This window comes from Drosophila novamexicana, unplaced genomic scaffold, assembly GCF_003285875.2.
Source record: "Drosophila novamexicana strain 15010-1031.04,08,12 unplaced genomic scaffold, DnovRS2.1 tig00000387-arrow-pilon, whole genome shotgun sequence".
In the NCBI taxonomy this organism is placed as follows: domain Eukaryota; kingdom Metazoa; phylum Arthropoda; class Insecta; order Diptera; family Drosophilidae; genus Drosophila; species Drosophila novamexicana.
In genome coordinates, this window is record NW_020824800.1 from 3,691,684 (window position 1) to 3,712,514 (window position 20,831).

The following is a 20,831-nucleotide window of genomic DNA, read 5'->3' on the forward strand; positions in this document are numbered from 1 at the left end:
ACAGCCAAATAGCCATAACGAGTCGACTTTGGATTAGTGTTCATATATATTATATTTTTATGTGTAAACTTCTGAACTCCCAGCTCTTATGTTTCCCATCTCTCCATTGCTTACTCGCTTATAACCAAATAACGTACACAGTTTTGATCGTTTTTTTAAGTTAACGATTAATGTAATCTCTTCAGGATCCGCACAATAAAGTGCGCTCTCGTAATATAGGGGAATTCGTTTCGGGAAAGTATGACCCACAATTCGTTGTGGGGCATTCGGTAAATGAGCAGCATACAGTAGGTAGCTTAATACTAAAGTTTAATACCATTTAAAGTGGTGCATTCGAATTGGCAAGCACGGCGCAGAGCTCTAACTGAGATTAGCTTACAGATATTGTGAGATGATATGCGATATGATTCAGCAGCCGGTGGAAGTTGAAGCTGTTGCAAGTTGCAAGCACTATTTTAAGTAGGGTTAAACTTAAACATACAAGTCTATAGAACATTTAAACATAAGAGCTCTGCGCGGCACTTGACAATTGTGGGTGGTGTTTTGGGTTTTACAATAATAATGATTAAATACCATAAGCAATAATAAGAACTATGGCCAGAAAACAATGCTTAAAATCTAAAATTGAGTTTGTGTTTCGCGTTTGACATTCCCACCGATTCCATACGGAAAAGTTGAATACAAATTGAAGACAAATCTAGATTCATGCTGTGAGAATAATGTGTGGAACTGATGCGAGATGCCTGTGCGAAACTGCATAACTCTTCATATATGTGTAACGGCTTTTAGATGTCCTCTGTGTAGACCTCTTCTTCGGCAGCGTAATCGTCGTTCTCTATAAAATCAGCACAGACCTCCTCCTCGCAGCCCACTTCCATGTCTGCGAAATCAACGGGCATATCATAATACATATCCGCGTCCGTAATTAGTTGTTGGTCATCATCATCATCATCATCATCATCGACATCATCATCATCATCATCGATGTCATCGTGATCGTTGTTAGCCGCTTGCTGCGGCTCGTTTTGGTCGGCTGCCTCGTCCAGCTGCTCATCATCTTCGTCCAGCTCATCGTCGTCGTCGTCGTCGTCGAGTTCTTCTTCGTCCTCGCCGGCCGAGTCCATGGCTGGCAGCTGCTGTTGCTGCTGATTCATTTGCTGCAGCATCGACTGCACACGCTGCATGTAGGCCTGCTGCTGTGCCTGGCGTTCCACGGCACTGCATTTGCCCGCCGCAAGTGGCGCCGGCGGCAACGTGGCCTGCTTCATATTGTCCAGCAGCGCCGTATGCTCCCGCGTCACATGCAGCGCCAAAGCAGTGGCATCCGCATGCAAAGCGCCGCACACAATGCAAACCAGCGTCTCCTTCGGCGCCGGCATCACGGGCATCGCTTGACGAGCTGGTGTCGCGTCCATGGCATGCGCCTGTATGTGCTTGTTGAGATAGGCCTGCTGGCTGTAGGCCTTGCCACAGATGTGGCAGGGAAAGGGCTTCTCGCCGGCATGGATCTTCATGTGCACGCTCAGACTGGAGGCCTGCGTGAAGCACTTGTCGCACAGCTTGCACTGGAAGGGCTTCTCGCCCGTGTGTATGCGCATGTGTATGTTGAGGCTGCCCGATTGCGTGAACGAGCGATCGCACAGGGAGCAGGTGAACGGCTTCTCGCCCATATGGCATTTCATGTGCTGCACCAGCTCTGAGCTGGCACGGAATGCCTGCCGGCAAATGGCGCACTGATAGACCAGCTCCTGGGTGTGCATGCGCATGTGCTCGTCGAGCAGCGCCTCGGCCTTAAACTCGCGCTCGCACTCCGGACACACAAAGCTCTCGACGGGCGCCGAGTGCGACTTCTGGTGCAGCAGCAGGGAGCTGTAGTTGATGAAGCCCTTGTCGCACTGCAAGCACTGATGCGGCTTGCGCACCGCATGCGAGCGCATGTGCACCATCAGGCTGCTCGACTGGGTGAATGCCTTCGGGCAGAGTTCGCACTTGTACGGCTTCTCGCCGCTGTGGATGCGTATGTGCGTATTGAGGCTGCCAATGTGCGTGAAGGTCTTCTGGCAAATGGAGCACTGGAACGGCTTATTCGAGATGTGCGAGCGCACATGTTTGGAAAGATCGCCGGCATTGGGAAACGACGCCTCGCAGTGCGTGCACTGAAAGCACTTCTGCCCATTGGCGCTCAGCTGGGCCACCGCCGCGGCCGCAGCTCCCTGGCCCTCGCTATTAACGTTCGCCTTGCTGCGCCGACCACGACGTCGCTTAATGGTCGCCGGCTCCAGACTGAGCGTCGGCTGCAGCATCGGCGCCTGTACCACGGCGGGCGCCGGCACTGGCGTTATGCTCAGCGTCGGCTGCAAAAGTATTATGGATGTGGATTCACGCGGATCTGCGGTCTGCAGCTGATATTCGTTGGGTTGATTGCCGGGCAGAAGGCCACGCATCGGATGTGTCGATGTAACCTCCACGTAGGCACCGTTCTCCAAGCTCTGCTGGGTATTGGAGTTACTGTTGACGCCGCCACCGCCACCGCCGCCGCCGCCACTGCTGCTGGTGCTGCTGCTGGAGCTGGTGCTGCTGCTGTTGCTGCTGCTGCTGCTGTCGCTATCATTGTCGCTCTCCGCGTCGCTGCCCTCCTCCGCCTCGTCATCGCTGTTGGAGTCGCTGTCATCGTCGCTGCGCAACGGCGCCGCATCGGCTGCCACTTCCAGCTCGCAGACCGGCTCGAATATCCAGCTGTAGTCGGTGCTGTCATCCTCGGCCGCCTGTTGCGCGGCCTGCTCCTGTTGCTGCTGCTGTTGCTGTGGCGTCGCCTCATTGGGATGCTTGCTGTTCATGTGCTGGTAGAGCGCAAGCGGATGCACAAAATACTCGGCACAGCACATGCAATGGAACGTCAAATCTGGCGGCTCCGGCTTCGGCGGCGTCGGCGCCGGCGTCAGCAGCGGCTGGCAGAGTATCGGCGTTATGGTCAGCGGCAAATGATGATACGCATTCTTCAGCTGCACGGCCATCGTGTTGTGTAGCGTTGCGGTTTGTTAAGGCTTGAATACGAAACAAACAAAAGCAATTAATGCATTGAGCAAGGATTTTTGGTACCAATATATTTGAATCCCTTCCGATGCGCTAAGATTGCATTGAACGAATCGAAAGATAGCCCCCCCTCCGATTCAATAGTTTCTATATCTCTATCTGGTTGGTTCAATAAACAATAAATATATATAAAAATTGGAGGATATATGCTCACACTAAGTAAATTCAATAGAATCCAGATTCGTCATGTTCATGTGCTGCCTATGAGCTTCTTTTTCATGTTAATTAAATTAGAATGCGAAATTATGAAGAAAAACAAAAAAATAAATCCATTTTTGCCCTGGATTCATTTTAGTGAGAAATATGATATTATAGTAAACCATATTATATATATAAAGGGATATATATTTATTTGGAGGTTATAATTTCAAATAACGGGAAATTATCTAAAATGTCCGTAACCCAACCTTTTTGGATAAAAAAAAATTGCCAAACAAGCCAAAAGGCTTATTTAACTATTAATCATGGATCTGCTGGACTTTCAGATGGAAATACCCATACTTTGTTTTTATAACTATGCGAAATTCCACAGCTAACTCTAAAGCTAACATATACTATCGTGGCTTATAAGCTTCCTCTAAAATAGTACCTTGATAGTTGACTTGTCTAAGCGACCCAGTCAGCCGGGTTCAAGCCCCGGGCTTGGCTGATATTTACTCTTTAATGTCAATGAAAATAATCATATATATCGAATTTTTTACCACACATGCAACATACGAACTCTATATATTTATATGTTTGTTAGAAAACTCAACTATTTTGTGCACAAATTGCATAAATACTATTTATATGCTCGACTTGTTCGTTTTGTGCCCTGCCTCTGCACTGACTAAGCGAGTAGTTGATTTGTTAGAAAAGTGTATTTATCTTAGATACATATGTAAGTACATGCTTATATATGTATATGTATATGCATGTACATTAATGTATGCACATACTTATGTGCATGTGTATGTATACATGCATACATACATAAATATGTACTTAAGTATGCGGGTAAAAATCAATTTCCGGTTCTTACCTTCTGTTGTGTTGTATTTAGTTATTTTTCATAGATTTAATTTGGGTATTAACAATTGTAGCTAGATGCCATTTAAAAGACTCTTTGTTTGTCATATAAACTATACATGTGGTTATTTAACTGCACTACAGTAAAATTCAGGTTTACAGTTGTAATACGTTTATTTACACAATTAGCGTTTAACAATTTGGCCTGTGCCTCACCATAATTTTATACAATTTACCACTGTATTTTTGCCAAACAAGCGGCGGTGCACTGGCAGTGCGTGTAATTTAAGCATTACATTACACAAAAAAAGTCCTTTTATTGTAACAACAAAATAATAAAAACGACGCTTACTTTTATTTTGTGGCGCAGACACGTTCCAATTTAGTTGACATCTAGATGTTGCATGTCGTTGTATGACACTCATTTTTATTTCACAGGCCCGTATGCTGTTCGCAATAAACGTACGACAAGGCAAATATTTGTATAACTAAAAAGTGTCTGTTGCTATTACAACTAAACTTTTGAGATGAAATGTTTTAGGAAAATACAAATTGTTTAAAATTTTGATAATATGCTAAAAAACAAATATATTTACAAAAGCACATTTTGTATAGTTATATTTTCGGTTGTTTTTCCATACAATCTTTGTACGATAATATGAGTTGATAATTATGGAATTGATGTCTTATATATCATTTAAAACCCCATAAAATAATTTATTTAAATAATTTCACCCATTAATTTGCTTTCAAGCAGTGTAAGCAAAATATATGAGATGCATACCAAACAGAACCAGTGTTGCAAGGCACACAGAATACAGTGTTGAGCTAGATTGCAAAGCAGAGTCCCGGCATTTTTGTCGCGTGCGGATAGTTATTACAATTTGTATATAAAAAGAAATAAAAAAAAAATTAATTACCAATGGAAAGTCCGTTCCAGCACAGACGCAGCAGCCTGCTGCGCTTGCCCTTAAATAGCACAGCAAATAGTCAGGCACAAAATCTATCGATAACGCTGCTGCCGGATGAGCAGGAAATGTTTAGAAACAGCAGCTCGCGAGCTTTGGGACTCTTGAGGTCTTTGCAAAGTCGCACGATCAACGCCAACGATTTGACCAGCCTGAGCGGGGACAGCACACTTTTAGCAGACGACATCGATGAAGCGGATAACGGACGCGGCAAAACGGACATTCTCTTTGGCCACTTCTACGAAGTGCTTCACGCGCACAACAACACCAACGACACGCTGGATGTGGTGCAGCTGCTGGCGCAAGCTTGTCAACAGGTTGTTGAGCAGCTGGAGCTGGATATCGAGCGTGGCGTGGGCGGCAACCATGGCACCAAGCAGCGCGAGTCTAGCGTCAAGTGGTTAAAGCAGGAAATCAACACCTGGCGTCTGCTCCACGCACTTTACTACGATCGACTGCTGCTGCAGGCTGATACGCAGGCGGATGATGAAATGCAGGACGGACCCATGCTGGGAGGCAGTGAAAAAGAGGTGCGTATAAAAACCGGCATTCGAATTCGTGTATTTTATTGAAATGTGCATTTCACAGGTTATACAGCAGCTGTATTCCATAAATGCGCAGCTTCGTGAGTATCAGTTGGTGGTTGACTGGCTGGAGAAATGCTACGAGCAGAAGGATCAGGCAAATGCGTTGCAGAGTCACGATCGCATGATGGCCTGGGAAAATACGCTCTTTCAGCTAGAGAATCTGCAGGGTGCCGCCTTTGGACGTGGCCATGAGATATGCAAACAACTAGATCCGGACGCGCCGGTGCGTGAGGGTAAACCGCTTCACGCCCTTGACATGGAGGACAATCTGCGTTTGGGTCGCGCCATTTTCGCTGCCATACGCAACGGACACATCGATGAGGCGCTGAAGCTGTGCAAGCACTTTGGCCAAACCTGGCGAGCGGCCATCCTGGAGGGCTGGCGTCTACACGAGGATCCCAATTTTGAGCAGCACGTGGCCGGGCAGTCGCATGAGAAGCTGCCCATTGAAGGCAATCCCCGCCGCGACATTTGGAAGCGTTGTGCCTGGCTATTAGCCGATTCCAAGAAATATGATGAGTACACACGCGCCACAGCGGCCGTGTTCTGTGGCCACTTGGGAGCACTGAAATCGCTGCTGCACAGCAGCTGGCACGATCTGTTGTGGGCGTATATCAAGGTGCAAATAGACATACGTGTCGAGAGCGAGATTAGGGGATGCTGTATGAAACGCTATCAACCCATGCCGGATGAGTATTGGAATGGCAAAATGACGCTGGAGCAGATCTTTGATGAGCTGAGCGTGGCCAAGGACGTGTCTGTGCGCGACTATGCCCAGTGCCAACTAGGCGTCATCCAACAGCACATCATACTCGATACGTGCGGCGAGCTGTTGCAGCATATGTGCCGCTGGCTGGACGCCGTGCCCAAGGAGGCGCAGCTGCCGCCGCATCAGCTGCGCTTCATGGCACACATTGTGCTATTCATGCGCCAGATTGGACGAGTCGAGCAGCAGCCGCAGCAGCAGCAGGCGGAACGCATTATCGCTGCCTATGTGGAGTCACTAATCCAGCGTGGAGACCCACAGCCCATTGCCTACTATGCAGCGGGCCTGCCCAACAAGCTACAGGTGCAGCTCTATGCCAAGTTTCTGACACAAATTGATGAGAAACGACTGCGTCAACAAGCGCTGGATGCGGCCCTGCAGGCAGGCCTCGATGTGGAGCAAATCACGCGGCATACTGTAGAGAGCATTCGTCTGGGCAGCACGCCACCCGGCATACAAGGCGAGCCGCCGATCGGTTCGATATCTGCAGCCGACAAGCGCAAGATTCAGTCACTTGAGTATCTGATTCATTTGGTAGAGCAGCGCGGCGAACTGCTCTGGCAGGCCAATGCCATGATGCGTCACTATTTGGCCAGCAATAAAATTGAGTGTGTGCGTCAGGTGTTTGCCATGGTGCCCGGCGATGTGACTAGTCAGCTGATCAATATTTATGGTGCTCTGGACAACCTGGGGCCTCGCGAAGAGTGCAGCCTCAAGGAGTATCTGTGCTACAAGGTCTATTTGGCTGGCGTGGACAGCTTCAATGACTGGACCCGTCTGCAGCAAGCGCGCCCTCAGCCACCTCAAAAGGGCACACAGAATTCCGGCCAAGCGCAGGACAATTTCACTGAACGCATGAATGCACAGCACAAGGAGCAGACCTATCTCAGTGAATTGGCACGCTGGGAGCAGAAGGTCAAGGAACAGTCTAAAAGTAAGACCGAAATCAAACCCTACTTTCACTTTGTCTAATCGTCTGTTTACTCTTCCCCTTCCCCGCTAGTGACTACGGATGCACTGTTTAATGTGATGCTGTTTCCAGAAAAGGGCTGGCTCAATGATCCCTTCATTGCCAAGGAGCCGGAGAATGCAGCGTTGCTGCACTGGGAGAATCGTCTGCTGCAAATGGAAAAATTGCGTTCGATATGCCTGCCAGAGATTGTGCTGCTTCTGCATGAGGTTATGGCAAAATCGCTCGATCATGCGGGCTGTATTCGGTTGGCGGACGAGATTGCCGATGAGCGTCGACAGCTGTACAAGGTGTACACCAAGCACAAGCTGGCCGAGCTGCTGGCCAAGATTGCTGATACCTCGCTGCAGTTGCTCAATTGTAAACTGGATCCTTGGGGTTATCCCATCACTGCCTAAATGCAAATTGCTATCTTATTATTTAAGTGAACGGTGCGCAACAGCGATTTATTATTATAGTTTTATGTAATTTTAAACATTTATTGGGGACTTTCACTTACAAAGCTAGGGCAACGGGATTTTGGGAACAGAAACGAGAAACTACACCTAAGTACTGGCCTCGTTGGCGACTGGCTCCTCGCAGCCATTGCTGTGCTTTAGCAAGTACGAGGCCAGAAATTGTATGGGATCTGTGGGCCGTTCACGTGCCAATGCCTGCAAGCCGTGCAGCAAAACGGGTGCCACGGTCTGATCAAGATATTGGCGCGTTGGCAGCGCGCTGGGATCGGCACGCGGCGCAGGCGGAGCGCTTGGCTTTTTGGCCGGTGGCGGCTGCTGAGCGGTGCTTGCTGATGTGGTTGATGCTGTTGCTGCCGCTGTTACTGCAGCTGCTCCTGTGCTGGAGCTGGAATTATTGCTTGTTGCTGGTGCCGGGGCTGCTGTTGTTGCAGTTGCCGCCGAATTTGCTGGAGCTTGTGTATTGTTGCTGGCAGCGGCAGCGACAACGGCACTGGCTGTATCCTTAGCTGCCTCTGTAGTTGGAGGCGGATTCGTTGATGTCGCTGGCGAATCGTCTTTGGCCTCCATTGCTGCAATCACTTTGATACTTTAATAAATCAAACAATTTTACTGGCGTCGCAGGAGGTGAATATTTGATTTGGTTATATGTGGAACCAATAATGTATACTCAGATGGTCACACTGCACGCTGACAATCAGAATTCAAGCAATATGGTCTGCCGATAACAAATCGATAGGGGACTAGCGATACATTTCCAATTACCGATAAATAATATAATATAGAATTTGTTTACCCAGTTCCACAAGAGCATCTACTTTGCAACTTTTACTGTTAAAAAAAAAAAAGGATTTGCAATGAGTGCTCGAAGCTTGCGTCAGCGTCCACAACGTCCAAAAGAATCCATTGACGATAATAGTAGTACAGAAGCCGAGAAGACAAAGCGCAGAGGAAAGAAGAAAGGTTGCTATTATGGAAAAAGCAGTGCCTACGATGAGTACGGAAACATTAGGTCCAATGGGTTGGACGTTTGCGATTGCATGAACGAAGAATGTGATGGATGTTGGTACGAGTGCCGCAGTTGTGGCTCAACCAGATGTGGTCCGCAATGTCGCGTCAATAGAAAGTTCTTTTATGAAAACATTGTGTATGATGGCAAAGACTTAACAATAACCAACAAGTATCTTCCTGGCAAAATGTAATTGTTCAATTCAGTTTAAGCGCGTATAACCATAAGTCCTTTATTTCTAATATAATTTAATTCATACATAATTTGTAGTTTTAATAAGAAAATATATTGCTTAAGACTATTGATAGCCCACTAATCGAACTGGTAACGAACTGCTTTGAAAATTAGGTCAAAGTTTCATTGTCAACCTACAAAAACTGAATTTTTTGATTTAAAGGATGCTTTCCAAGTATATTTTAGGTTGCCGCTCCGAATAAAAAATATACATTAGGGAGACTCCGTGCATCGATAACTGTCGGTCATTGTTACTTAATTAAGATATCGATAAACATCCATCTCTAGCACCGAGTAGCCTTCTGCGGGTGCTGAAAAAAATTGTTAAATATTAAATTGATTTATTAATTAAATATGACGGAGCTGTTAATAGATCCGGATATACGCGTTTGGGTGTTTTTGCCCATCGTGCTCATCACATTTTTAGTTGGTATTGTGCGACATTACGTGTCCATTCTGATATCCACACAGAAAAAGGCCGAGATGACCCAAATCATGGACAGGTGAGCAAGGTTCACTTCTGAAATTGTTTTTTTCATATATAAACGTGTGTTTTGTGTTCGGTGTCACAGTCAAGCCATGATCCGCGCTCGGTTGCTGCGCGAGAATGGTAAATATCTAAGTGCCCAGTCGTTCTCCATGAGGAAGAACTTCTTCAACAACGAGGAAACGGGCTACTTTAAGACACAAAAACGGGCGCCGGTTGCGCAAAATTCTTCCGCCATGCTGACAGACATGGTCAAAGGCAACTTTATTAATGTGCTGCCCATGGTCGTTATTGGTGGCTGGATCAACTGGATGTTCTCTGGATTTGTGACCACCAAAGTTCCCTTCCCCCTTACACTGCGTTTCAAGCCCATGCTGCAGCGCGGCGTGGAGCTGGCATCACTGGATGCCGCCTGGGTGTCATCGGCTTCATGGTATTTCCTGAACGTCTTTGGCCTGCGCTCCATTTACACCCTGGTGCTGGGTGAGAATAACCATGCGGATCAGACACAAGCCCAGGCCGATGCTATGACCGGCGCAGCCATGACAATGCCCCAGGACCCCAAGGCGGCATTCAAGGCCGAATGGGAGGCACTGGAGATAACAGAATATCACAATGCGCTCAAGAACATCGATGCGGACATGATGAGCATCGCCAACGAAGCAAGCGCTTCCTAGCTGCGACCAAAGAAACGCAAACGGAAACAGATAGCCAATAGGCGTGCGTTTTGTAAGGTTACCTATTAGCAAAATTTAGACGACGTATTTTAACAAAAAAACCAAATTTGTTTTGAGTCGAGTCTTGCAATAAATATAAACTATTATGTCTACGTATTGTACTTTAGTTGTTACTCTGCCACGCCCACAACTTTTATGGAATGTGCCACACCCTTAATAGTAAATTTTAAGTATACATCAAAAATAACACAAAATAAAGTAAAGTAAATCAAAAGATTTCGTAATCAACAATAGGCTATTTACAGCCGCCGGAAGGGAAAGTCAACCTTTTGGAACGTGAATAAACAAAAACAAGGATATTGTTGAGTCGAATCTTGCATTTAATGAACTATATATATCTACGACTAACTAATTTAGCTGTTACTCGGCCGTGCCTCTGTCCAGTTGCGTGCACAAATAAAACTAAGTTGAACATTAAACATAAACATTAAAATAATCTTAATAATAATACGCATCCTCAGTGGGCTCGGTTTGTGCAGGCGGCTCCTCAGATACGACGGGAGCTGCTTCAGCTTCAGACACTTCAGGAGCTGACGCTATTTTAACCTCCGGTGCACCCATATCCATCTCGGTCTCTGTCTCTTGGGGCACAGCCGCTTCTTCGATTTTGGTCTTGGACTCGACCCGTCCCGTATTAAGTGGCGATGGTGGACGCGCTGTTGGCGGAGCTTTGAATTGTTTCTCCTTCTTCAAATCCTTGGGCTTGCCCAACAGCTTATAATCATTGGGTAGTTCAGCTTCCGTGTAAAGTTTGTCAGTGAAATAAACGCGTCTGATGCGCACGTTGGCATGCACCTGGAGGGAAACGGTCTCCAAATAGTTCGAGCCATAGGCGCGACGTGTAAAATCGGCCAAATTAAATTGTATTTGATTCCAGCCTGGGGACATGCCCATGGGCATGGCCGTGCAGAATGGCTTCACCGATGTCTTGCTCTGGAAATTGGACACGCGGAAACGTCGCATAAAACGCTGATCGTCCTGAATCTGTAAACAGACGACCGCACCTAGGGTAAGTCCAATATGTATTTGCAAAAAGCTCACCTTAACTTCAAAGCAAAAATATTTGTGCATGTTTTTAATGAGCAGCACCAAAAATGGCAACTTAATGCCCAGCTCTGCCTTGCAATCACTTGGACAATGTATAAATGTGGTTGATACATTAGATCCCATTATTTCCAGCACCAAAGATTTAATGTCTTCATCATAAATACGTTTAATATAACCATTTTTAGTCTGTCAGAGTGCAGTGGAATTTAGAGCTGTTCGCCATTGAAAAGGGTTTTAATTGACTTACATATGTGGACCATTTGTCCAGTGGAGAGCTGCCCACACTGTATAGTATCGTCAGGAATCCCTTTTGATATGACGCGCGATACATATTGAAATATTTTGTGTAATTTATATCAGTTACTATTTGTAAAATGAAACGGCAGCTACTGAATTGTCTCAGTACAGCCAAATGGATACAATGATTGAAAACGTAAAGCAAACTAAATTGTTTTTTGTAAGTTTAGAGTTTACAACTATCTCTATGGTAGAGGGCGGGACTAATTGTAGAACGGATTGTATGTGATCCAGTGAGCGCGCTCCTGTTCCTTGTCGGTTTTGTGACTGGTAAACAGAGATTTGTACACATCGCTAGCCTTCGGGTCTTTGGCTACACTGAAATCTGTCTTAAGGCGCTTTAATTCTGGATCTTGCATTGCATTAACCGCGCCCAGGCGCTTGGGATTGGCTACAATTTTCAGTTTGTTGGCGTTGCCATTGCTGGTGGTGGGCTTGTCTATCTTACTGGAAGTAGTGGCAGCTGCATCAGCGGTTTCTGATTTTACACAGGTTTCCGTTTTCTTTGCATCCTTTTTGTCCTTCTTAGCGGACTTGCGCTTAGCAGCACGCATTTCACACTTAACTTTCATTAGCTCCAAATCCTCATCATTGCCATTAAGCACAATGACGTCCTCGACGCTGTACGGTACTTGGCAAAGTGGGCACACACTGGCCATGCTGCCTTTGATCTGTTTCAGGGCGCGCTCCGACATGACACAGCCGCAGGTCCACAGCGCAACAAAGCGGAACTTGCCCGACATTTCCAGGCCAATTAGTTTGCAGATGTAAGGCGCATGGCGTGTGTCCAGCAGACCCTCGCTTTTGTCCTCATCCGTGAATGCTGGATTTGGAGTTAGTTGCAGCGTCTTGATGTCCTTAAGGCTGCGCACATGCGCCGAGGTCTCGGGCATTTCCAGCTTCTCTAGCAAACGTTCGATGACGCTCTGCTTGGAATACAGGCGTCCCATTGTACACATAGCAATTGGTTCCTGCAAACGCTGCTGGGTCAGCGCACAGTGCAGCCATCGAAATTCTCGCTCTGCGTCTTTGTCTTTCTGCGGGAGTTTCAGATCATGAGAAAAACAAACACCTTGATTCATCAAATTGACTAACCTGTTCTGGCTTTTGCTTGACGCGCACAAGCTCATCCCGCCTGGGTATGGTGCCACCATCGCAACCCATTTTATATTGATATTAGTTCGAAGATTCTTAAAGTATTATTGTTTTTACGTGTGCTTCCTCTTCCTCTTCTTTAGTTATTTATGTTATGACTGTATGGCAAATTAGAGATTGGCAATCATCGATTAATACGTTTTCTGCTTAATTATCGATATTTCTGCTGCCAGAAAAATAACCACCGCTAACTTGAAGCATAGATACGCAAATAAATATCGATACGATTTTAAAGTATTTATTTTCTGCACTTCTGCCTACATATATTTTTGAAAATCTTGGTGTATAAATAAATATAATAACAATTTCTTCTTGATAAGTCTGGCTTAGGGTTATTATGGCCAGAATTATGATTACCAGCAGCAAACAGCTTCATGAATTGCGGTTAGAGTCTGTCATACCATCGATAACATTGACAAGCATCGGTTGCAATAAGCTAATAATGTGGCCCCCACACGTTACTTTCACACACTCGCACACACACATGCACACACCTTGTGTCAAGTCAACACAAGAAGTGTTACATAGTTTTTTCAGTAATTAAATCATTTACTTCACATAAATTAAACATAATGTCCGATCAAAAGCAAAACGGAGATGGTGATGACCTGAACGAACTGCTCGACAGTGGGTGTCAAAAAGAAACGCAGAAGCAGCCTGTCTAACAGCTTACATAACAAACATCCATTACACTTCGCAGATGCACTGCAGGACTTTGACAAAAGCAAGAGCGGGGCCAAGCCGGAAAAGCCCGTGGCTACCGATGGCACAGCAGTTGCAGCCGGCGAGGGCGGCGACGATCCCGATGCATTTTTCATGTATGTAGAAAACATTGCTGCTTGTCATTCGAATCGCTTGAACTTTGGAATTGCAGCGAACAAGCGAAAATCTTAGCAGATCGCATGAACACACTGTTCGGTGGGCCAGACACGCCGAGTGGCGACATACCACCAATGCCGCAGGATCCGGATCAGATAATGGCCGGTTTCAAGAAAATGGCCGAAGCGGCCGCCCTGACACTGAGTGGTGAGAACACTGCCAACGACGACGAGGTGTCCAAGTATTCAGATAGCATTTCCCAAGCCTTGAAAGTGCGTAGCTCCCCAAAATGTTTGGACATTTATTAATTTGTATGTCTTTGTATAGGGCCTGCAAGAGGGCACCGAAAATCTGGCAGCACCTGCATCGGAGAACGATATAGCCAGCATGTTTGGCTCCATGAATTTGGAGGTAAGCGCCTTGCAAATACCTATCTACGCATTAATAATAAAAATGGTCTCACGAATTCCAGGGTGGCGATGGTGATGGCAATAATTTCCTGCCTTTTATGGAGGGCATGATGCAGAGCCTGCTCTCCGCCGAGATCCTACTGCCTAGCATTAAGGAGCTGCTCGAGAAGTATCCAAAATATCTCGAGGAGAATGACTCAAAGCTTTCAGCTGAAGATAAGGACAGGTATATTACAATAAAATTAATGCCGACCCCGCCCTGTTGCTGAACAAAAGTGACTCACAAATGTTTACATAAAATTACATATGCAGTGAAAGTTCTACGAAGCGAACACCGATGACGATTTGGTGGTTGGCGTCCGTCCAACAGAGTAAAATTTTGTTTACATATGAATGAAACTAAAAAGGCTTCCCTTCAAAGGAACTGTCCGTTTGTAGAGCATTCACTGTACATTTACCATCCATTTGTATTGTATTTATCTTTTATCACACTTACAGCTTATTTACTCTCGACTTCTGTCTTTTGCAGGTACCAAAAACAGTTTGAGCTCTACAAGATTATTGAGGGTCATTTGCAGAGCGAAAAGCCCGATGATACGGCCACCGTAAAGCGTGAGAAATTCCGCGTGGTGCTGGATGACATGCGTAAGCTGCAGGATTATGGACAACCGCCAGCAGAAATACTGGCCGAGACGGGCGGAGATCTGCCGTTTGGGGATCCCACAGCGGCTGGTGGTATTCCAAATCCTCAATGCCCAACCATGTAATTGGCGGCTTTTGGGGCTGTGTCGTTCCTGGTGGAGTGCCAATGGCCGAGTGCGCCACTATCTGTTGAATGTTGCACATTTAGGCATAGGGACATCAATTAATTGTAATTTTAATCGACATCATGTGATGATTAGTCTTTGGTGGTTATACATGAAGAGAATTTTGTTTTATATTTCCCTTATCGTTTATTTATGTTCTCTACGTAACACAAAATATTAACATATTTCAAATCGAAAGCAAAAGTCTTAAACTAAAGGAAGAAGCGACGCCTGGACTCCATGGCATGCCGCTTGTTGCTTATGATCCAAGCGTAGTCGCCCGTTTTGCTGTCGAAGGTGCCCTCCTGCAGGGAACGTAACTTGAGCGTAAAGCGTGGTCCCAATTCGCGCAGCTTGACGCGTTTGCCCTCCTTGGAGAACTCATAACGATGGTGCCGAAAGAATATATAATCGCGCTGATTGTGAAAGGTGACGGCGCGTCGGCCACGGAATTCCGGGTCATGATGGAACAGAGCGCCCAGCATGCGACCCACTGTTAGACCCAGACGAGTTGTAAAATTGGTTAGTATAACCTCCGGCCGATGCTTGGTTATCTCCTTGTGGTTGCGCTTAATGTCCGAAGTCAGCTTTACATTGGACAGCTTAAAATGCGCCGTCGGTCCGTTGGGCAAGTGTATGACCAGCAAGCCGTTGGGCTTACGTCGATCTTCATTGACAATGACCACGTCTGTGAACTGTTCCCGCTCGGCGCTTTTGCAGATTTTCTTCACCGATGCCTTGTTGCGTATCTTGACCAGCGCATTGGGAAATATGCGCGACAGCTCCAAGCCAAATTTGCGAGTTTTCGTCACCGGGTTATCGGCGAAGGTGATGAGCACCTTTGGCTCGTATATACGTTCGAAATACGTACTGAAATCGTCGATCTCTAGCTCCTTGCGTAGCTCCTCATTATCGGAATCGTTGAGATTGCTCACCTCGGTTTGATCTTTCTCGCGCAGACTTTCTATGGTGTGACCTGGATTAGCTGGCACGCCCGCCTTGCGACGTGCTCGTCGCTCCTGCATCTTTTTCTTGTGCTTTTCCTTTTTCATTTTGCGATAGAGCGCCATGCGCTGTTCTTTGTTTTTCATTAAGCTCAGAGGATTTAGCACTGGCAGGCGCGCCTTTTTATCATCTTCGTCGTCCTCATCGTCATCCTCTTCCTCATCATCATCATCGTCACTTTCTTCAGCAGAACCGGCTTCAGCTTCTGACTCCTTCTGCCCCGTTTTTTCTGGCTTTTCGTCCATTTCCTTGTCGCTATCGTCGCTGCTGTCAGTGACTGCTTCCTGAGCAGGCTTCTCGGCTTCATTCAGATCCTCGTCTGCAAAGCTGGAGTCGCTATCTGAATCCTGCTCCACGGGTGGGGGCTGTGGTTTTCTTCTTGTTTTACCCATATTCTTCTAATTAATAAACCAGAAGTATATAAAACTATAGCCGAGCGGCACGTGTTGACGTTCTGCTTCTTAACAGCTTTGCCATTCACACAGGTGCGGTGCGGTGAATGGCAGACTGTTTTTTTACAGCGTGCTGTTAAAGCATAAACAAACGCGAAATAATGGAATTTCGTGTATTGGAATTATTTAGCGGCATTGGCGGCATGCATTATGCTTTTAAATGTAAGTTAATAATTAATATAAAACCTTTAAACGCCTGCTATCAATAAACTTGCAGATGCGCAACTGCCCGGCGAAGTGGTTGCCGCCTTGGATGTAAATACTGTGGCTAATGCAGTTTATGCACATAATTACGGTAGTACAAACGTGAAGACCAGGAATATCCAGAGCTTAAGTGAGAAGGAGGTGACCAAACTGGGTGCCAATATGCTGCTTATGTCGCCACCATGTCAACCGCATACGCGCCAAGGCCTGCAGCGAGACGTGGATGACAAGCGCTCCTGTGCTCTGTCCCACCTCTGCTCTCTGATACCGCAATGCGAAACGCTGGAATATGTGCTAATGGAGAATGTCAAGGGATTTGAAGGGTCTCAGGCGCGTAAACAATTTATTGAAGCTTTAGAAAAAGCTGGCTACCACTGGCGTGAGTTTATTCTAACTCCCACACAGTTTAATGTGCCCAATACTCGTCATCGGTACTATTGCATTGCGCGCAAAAGCAAAGATTTCGATGTTGAAGCGGGAAAAATCTGGGAGCATATGCCAGGCGCAAATGCTGATCCGACTCAGCAGTCTACGTGCAAAATATCCACAATTGTAGAGCCTAATGTGCCTGCTGGAACACTTGTGCCGGATGACGTGCTTACCAAGCGGGTTCTTGTCATGGACATCATTCACCCAACCCAAAGCAGGTCTATGTGCTTTACAAAAGGATATACCCACTACACAGAAGGTACCGGTTCGGCGTTTACTCCACTTTCTGAAGCGGAGTCCCATAGCATATTCGAGGCAGTTAAAGAAATTGACATGGATCCTAACAGCGCAAACTGTGAAGCAACACAACACCGGCGTCTTGAACTTTTAAGAGAAGTAAGATTACGCTATTTTACGCCCAGAGAAGTGGCGCGGCTTATGAGTTTTCCCGAAGATTTTGAATTTCCCGCCGAAACAACTAATCGTCAAAGGTATCGACTACTGGGCAATAGTATTAATGTTTGCGTTGTGGGTGAACTGCTCAAGTTGCTGACGTCATTATAAATACATCTTGTGCATTATTTAATTTCAAGAATAAAGTAGCTTTTTATAAATTTTAAATTAAAATGAATTGCGCGTAAGCAACAGATAAATTGAAACGATAAGGACAAGGTGCTATGCAGCCCTGGCTCCTAACTATCGCGTGTTATTCTGTGTGCTATCGAATTATCGATAAGAAATATATCCATAATAACCAATTAATCACAAAACCTCGGACTGCTGCAAAACCAACAATAAGTTTAGTTAATACAGCTATACTAAGCTGCTTTGGTCAAAATGATACCGAAAAAGATGCCGGTAAAAGATGCGCATATAGTTAAAATAGCCGTTGAGCGCGAGAATCATATGGCGCAGTTAATAAACCTTGATCAAAGACATCCGCTTGCAAGTATGTGTATAAATAATAGTTGGCCAGCGTTAAAAACAATAATTTATGTTATTCGCGAGTCATGCAATTGTTGTTTGTTAGCGAAGCAGACATTTAAAATGTGTTTGTGTTAATTTGGAAGAGTTTGTTAGGCTCCAGCTAAATCCAGCGCCAACGCCCTTTGCAGTTGAGTTTGTGATGTCAGCATGAGCTGCCCTCATTAAAATGCACGGAAGCGACAGGAAATGTTGGTGGACGTTAATCATGAATTGTCGAGGATGGCATCGACCCAACTTTTCTTTTATTTTTTTGTTTTCTTCACTCTAACTGTTCCCCATACTAGGAAGCGTTAACCTTTTAAAGGCAGAAGATAAATATTTGGACCCTTTGTGTGCCAATAATAATAATCTTTCGACTCGCAGGTAAAATCCAGGAAATCTGCAACATCTGGTCCATAAGCGATCATCAGAACTATGCCTTGCAGTTCTGCGAAACAAACAATATGAAATATGTGACCGAAAAGAATCGCAATGAGATTAAAAACGGCTCCGTGCTGCGTCTACAGTATTCACCCTCGAAGACGGCCAGCGATGCGCTTGAAACACTGATAAATGGCAGCGCGCAGGACAAGGCACAACGTCTCAAGGAGTTGACTTCGCTTAGCATGGATCACACTTTTGCGCTGGAGTTTATCAAGGAGAAGGGCCTGGACATACTCATCAAAATGATCGAGGATGTCAATCAAAAGGACGAAGAGATACTTAAGTATAGCCTGGCTAGCTTTGTGGAGTTAATGGAGCACGGCACTGTGTCCTGGGAGGTGCCAGAGAGCAGCTTTGTGGCACGCAACATTGAAATTGTGCGCAATTTCCAAAAGTATCCCGCCAAGTGCGGCGAGAGTGCGCTCTCCAATCTCGAAAATATTGTGCAGAGCAGCAGCAAATATGTTCTGGTGGCAGAGGAAATTAAACTGCAGGATATACTGCGTCTGCTGCAGGAGGTCAACTCGCCGGTTATGCGACAGAATGCCATTGCGCTGCTTAATGCCCTCTTCATGAAGGCCGAGGAGCCGCGCAAGCGCGCTATTGCCCATACGATAAGCGCCAAGCAATACCGCCTGGCCCTGATTGGCAACGGGCTGAGCACCGAGATGACCCACCAGCTGTACGTGCTGCAGACACTGACGCTGGGCTTGCTGGAGAAGCGCATGCGCATGAAAATGAATGCCCAGGATCAGGATGCGCACGAGAAGATCAAGGAGCTGCGTCGCATTGCCTTCGATGATTATGCTGGCACGCTCAGTCTCAATGATGAGCACATACGTCGCGGGGGCAGCGGCGGTGGCTCCGGCGCTGGCAATGTCAACTTTTCGCAGTACTATAAGAAACTGGGCTTTAAATGCGACATCAATCCGGCACAGGACTTTATTGAGACGCCACCGGGTAACTATAGCAACTCAGCTCCATATTAACTAGCCTCTAATTTCAATTATAACCTTTCAGGCATTCTGGCGCTGGACTGCATGGTCTACTTTGCTCGCAACTACACTCAGCAGTACACGAAGATTGTGCACGAGAACTCATGCCGCGCGGATGAGCACGAGTGCCCTTTTGGCCGCACCTCAATTGAGCTGGTAAAGGTGCTTTGCCTTATTTTGCGCATAGGCGAGCCGCCCGCCGAGCAATCGGGCGACTTTCAGCCCATGTTCTTCACGCACGATCAGCCCTTCGAGGAGTTTTTTTGCATTTGTGTCATTACGCTGAATCGCACCTGGAAGGATATGCGCGCAACCGCCGAGGACTTTCAGAAGGTGTGCAGTGTGGTGCGCGAGCAAATACAGCGCACTCTGAAACTGCGTCCAGAAAACCTGGAGGACTTTCGCAGCAAGATTGCATTGCTAACATATCAGCAGATCACGACATTGCGCCAACAGGAGCGCACCTCAAAGGAGGAATGCGATTCGACGGCCTCGGCCATTGTGAAGCTTAAAGAGAAAATATCACCACAAATTGTGGAGCTAATCAAGCAGCAGCGTCTCTCATTTCTGGTGGAGGGTAAGGAGCCTGCTTCTAATCTCCTGGACACCAACTAATTCGTTTCTTTCTCGGCAGGCACTCGTTTCGCCAAGTATTTGCGCGGCACACGCACCAAGGACAAGTTCTGGTATGCACGTCTGTCGCCCAATCACAAGGTCATACACTATGGGGACTGCGATGAGAAGAACATACCCACGCTGGAAGAGCTGCCCAAAAAGTTGCCCATCATTGACATCAAACAGCTGCTGGAGGGCAAAGAGTGCCCGCACATGAAAGAGGCGCGCACGCGCAAATCGCCGGTTAATTTTGCATTTTCCATAACATTCGAGTGCATGGATCACTCCACGCTGGACTTTGTGGCGCCAGATGAGAGCATCTTCAACTATTGGACAGACGGCATCAATGCGCTGCTCGGCCAGGAGATGTGCAGCAAGCAGAAGAAAGAAGACTTTGACACGCTGCTCTCCATGGAGATCAAATTGCGTTTACTCGATACCGAGGGCGTGGACATTAGCAAGGATCCGCCGCCCATACCCGAAGATCCCGAAAACTATGACTTTTGTTTCGAAAGTTAAAGATACTCAGTATTCGTTTTTATCTTTTCTTTTATTTTATTGCAATAATCGTTCGTTCCAAATTCTTGAAGCATACCCCAAAATACATGCCAAAGTGTACCCATTACATAGAGAAGAACATTTCTCTCCGATCTGATTTAGTATTAAACTGTGCAATGTCTAAACGAATGAACAAATGGAGCGGTCAAAAGTGCCGCTTAGCCATTTCGTAAACATTTACATACATTTTTTAAAGTTAATTATATTAAGTATATAATATTATTAGATATTCATTAAATACAACGTTTTATACATAACCATTTTGTACAAAAAGTAAAATTAACAAGAGAAGCGTATTATTATTTATGCTGGCTT

The 20,831-nt window shown here is 46.1% G+C and overlaps 11 protein-coding genes across 12 annotated transcripts; 6 read left to right on the plus strand and 5 right to left on the minus strand.

Moving 5' to 3' along the window:
• Positions 1-24: 24 nt before the first annotated feature.
• LOC115759940 (zinc finger and SCAN domain-containing protein 2) lies at positions 25-4,508 on the minus strand. Of its 2 annotated transcripts, none has more exons than XM_030701079.1 (2): positions 4,454-4,508; positions 25-3,044 (listed from the first exon to the last, which is right to left on the minus strand). In XM_030701079.1, the coding sequence occupies exon 2, from the start codon at positions 3,012-3,014 to the stop codon at positions 786-788; it is 2,229 nt and encodes a 742-aa protein (XP_030556939.1). In that variant the 5' UTR covers positions 3,015-3,044; positions 4,454-4,508; the 3' UTR covers positions 25-785. The 2 variants fall into 2 exon arrangements, with proteins under 2 accessions (XP_030556939.1, XP_030556938.1); XM_030701078.1 differs by having other exon boundaries at positions 4,115-4,472.
• Positions 4,509-4,946: 438 nt separating this feature from the next.
• Positions 4,947-7,824, plus strand: LOC115760117 (nuclear pore complex protein Nup107). Its single transcript, XM_030701312.1, has 3 exons — positions 4,947-5,599; positions 5,658-7,356; positions 7,426-7,824. Exons 1-3 carry the CDS (start codon positions 5,024-5,026, stop codon positions 7,788-7,790), a joined length of 2,640 nt encoding a protein of 879 aa, XP_030557172.1. The 5' UTR covers positions 4,947-5,023; the 3' UTR covers positions 7,791-7,824.
• A 20-nt stretch (positions 7,825-7,844) lies between these two features.
• Positions 7,845-8,482, minus strand: LOC115760118 (protein dpy-30 homolog). The gene has a single exon (XM_030701313.1). It carries the CDS (start codon positions 8,415-8,417, stop codon positions 7,938-7,940), a length of 480 nt encoding a protein of 159 aa, XP_030557173.1. The 5' UTR covers positions 8,418-8,482; the 3' UTR covers positions 7,845-7,937.
• A 146-nt stretch (positions 8,483-8,628) lies between these two features.
• Positions 8,629-9,193, plus strand: LOC115760094 (ARL14 effector protein). The gene has a single exon (XM_030701279.1). It carries the CDS (start codon positions 8,705-8,707, stop codon positions 9,047-9,049), a length of 345 nt encoding a protein of 114 aa, XP_030557139.1. The 5' UTR covers positions 8,629-8,704; the 3' UTR covers positions 9,050-9,193.
• Positions 9,194-9,348: 155 nt separating this feature from the next.
• On the plus strand, positions 9,349-10,528 carry LOC115760093 (ER membrane protein complex subunit 3). Its single transcript, XM_030701277.1, has 2 exons — positions 9,349-9,593; positions 9,663-10,528. The coding sequence occupies exons 1-2, from the start codon at positions 9,445-9,447 to the stop codon at positions 10,252-10,254; spliced, it is 741 nt and encodes a 246-aa protein (XP_030557137.1). The 5' UTR covers positions 9,349-9,444; the 3' UTR covers positions 10,255-10,528.
• An 85-nt stretch (positions 10,529-10,613) lies between these two features.
• Positions 10,614-11,713, minus strand: LOC115760092 (cilia- and flagella-associated protein 20). The gene is made up of 3 exons (XM_030701276.1): positions 11,609-11,713; positions 11,356-11,547; positions 10,614-11,298 (listed from the first exon to the last, which is right to left on the minus strand). Exons 1-3 carry the CDS (start codon positions 11,690-11,692, stop codon positions 10,753-10,755), a joined length of 822 nt encoding a protein of 273 aa, XP_030557136.1. The 5' UTR covers positions 11,693-11,713; the 3' UTR covers positions 10,614-10,752.
• Positions 11,692-12,911, minus strand: LOC115760089 (replication termination factor 2). The gene is made up of 2 exons (XM_030701274.1): positions 12,754-12,911; positions 11,692-12,695 (listed from the first exon to the last, which is right to left on the minus strand). The coding sequence occupies exons 1-2, from the start codon at positions 12,820-12,822 to the stop codon at positions 11,862-11,864; spliced, it is 903 nt and encodes a 300-aa protein (XP_030557134.1). The 5' UTR covers positions 12,823-12,911; the 3' UTR covers positions 11,692-11,861.
• A 365-nt stretch (positions 12,912-13,276) lies between these two features.
• On the plus strand, positions 13,277-14,975 carry LOC115760091 (peroxisomal biogenesis factor 19). The gene is made up of 6 exons (XM_030701275.1): positions 13,277-13,440; positions 13,514-13,631; positions 13,688-13,904; positions 13,960-14,043; positions 14,105-14,268; positions 14,572-14,975. Exons 1-6 carry the CDS (start codon positions 13,386-13,388, stop codon positions 14,807-14,809), a joined length of 876 nt encoding a protein of 291 aa, XP_030557135.1. The 5' UTR covers positions 13,277-13,385; the 3' UTR covers positions 14,810-14,975.
• LOC115760087 (probable ribosome production factor 1) lies at positions 14,976-16,263 on the minus strand. Its single transcript, XM_030701272.1, has one exon. It carries the CDS (start codon positions 16,243-16,245, stop codon positions 15,061-15,063), a length of 1,185 nt encoding a protein of 394 aa, XP_030557132.1. The 5' UTR covers positions 16,246-16,263; the 3' UTR covers positions 14,976-15,060.
• Positions 16,264-16,388: 125 nt separating this feature from the next.
• LOC115760088 (tRNA (cytosine(38)-C(5))-methyltransferase) lies at positions 16,389-17,527 on the plus strand. Its single transcript, XM_030701273.1, has 2 exons — positions 16,389-16,467; positions 16,523-17,527. Exons 1-2 carry the CDS (start codon positions 16,407-16,409, stop codon positions 17,500-17,502), a joined length of 1,041 nt encoding a protein of 346 aa, XP_030557133.1. The 5' UTR covers positions 16,389-16,406; the 3' UTR covers positions 17,503-17,527.
• Positions 17,528-17,698: 171 nt separating this feature from the next.
• Positions 17,699-20,759, plus strand: LOC115760085 (engulfment and cell motility protein 1). The gene is made up of 4 exons (XM_030701269.1): positions 17,699-17,887; positions 18,289-19,308; positions 19,369-19,920; positions 19,978-20,759. Exons 1-4 carry the CDS (start codon positions 17,776-17,778, stop codon positions 20,475-20,477), a joined length of 2,184 nt encoding a protein of 727 aa, XP_030557129.1. The 5' UTR covers positions 17,699-17,775; the 3' UTR covers positions 20,478-20,759.
• Positions 20,760-20,831: the final 72 nt, after the last annotated feature.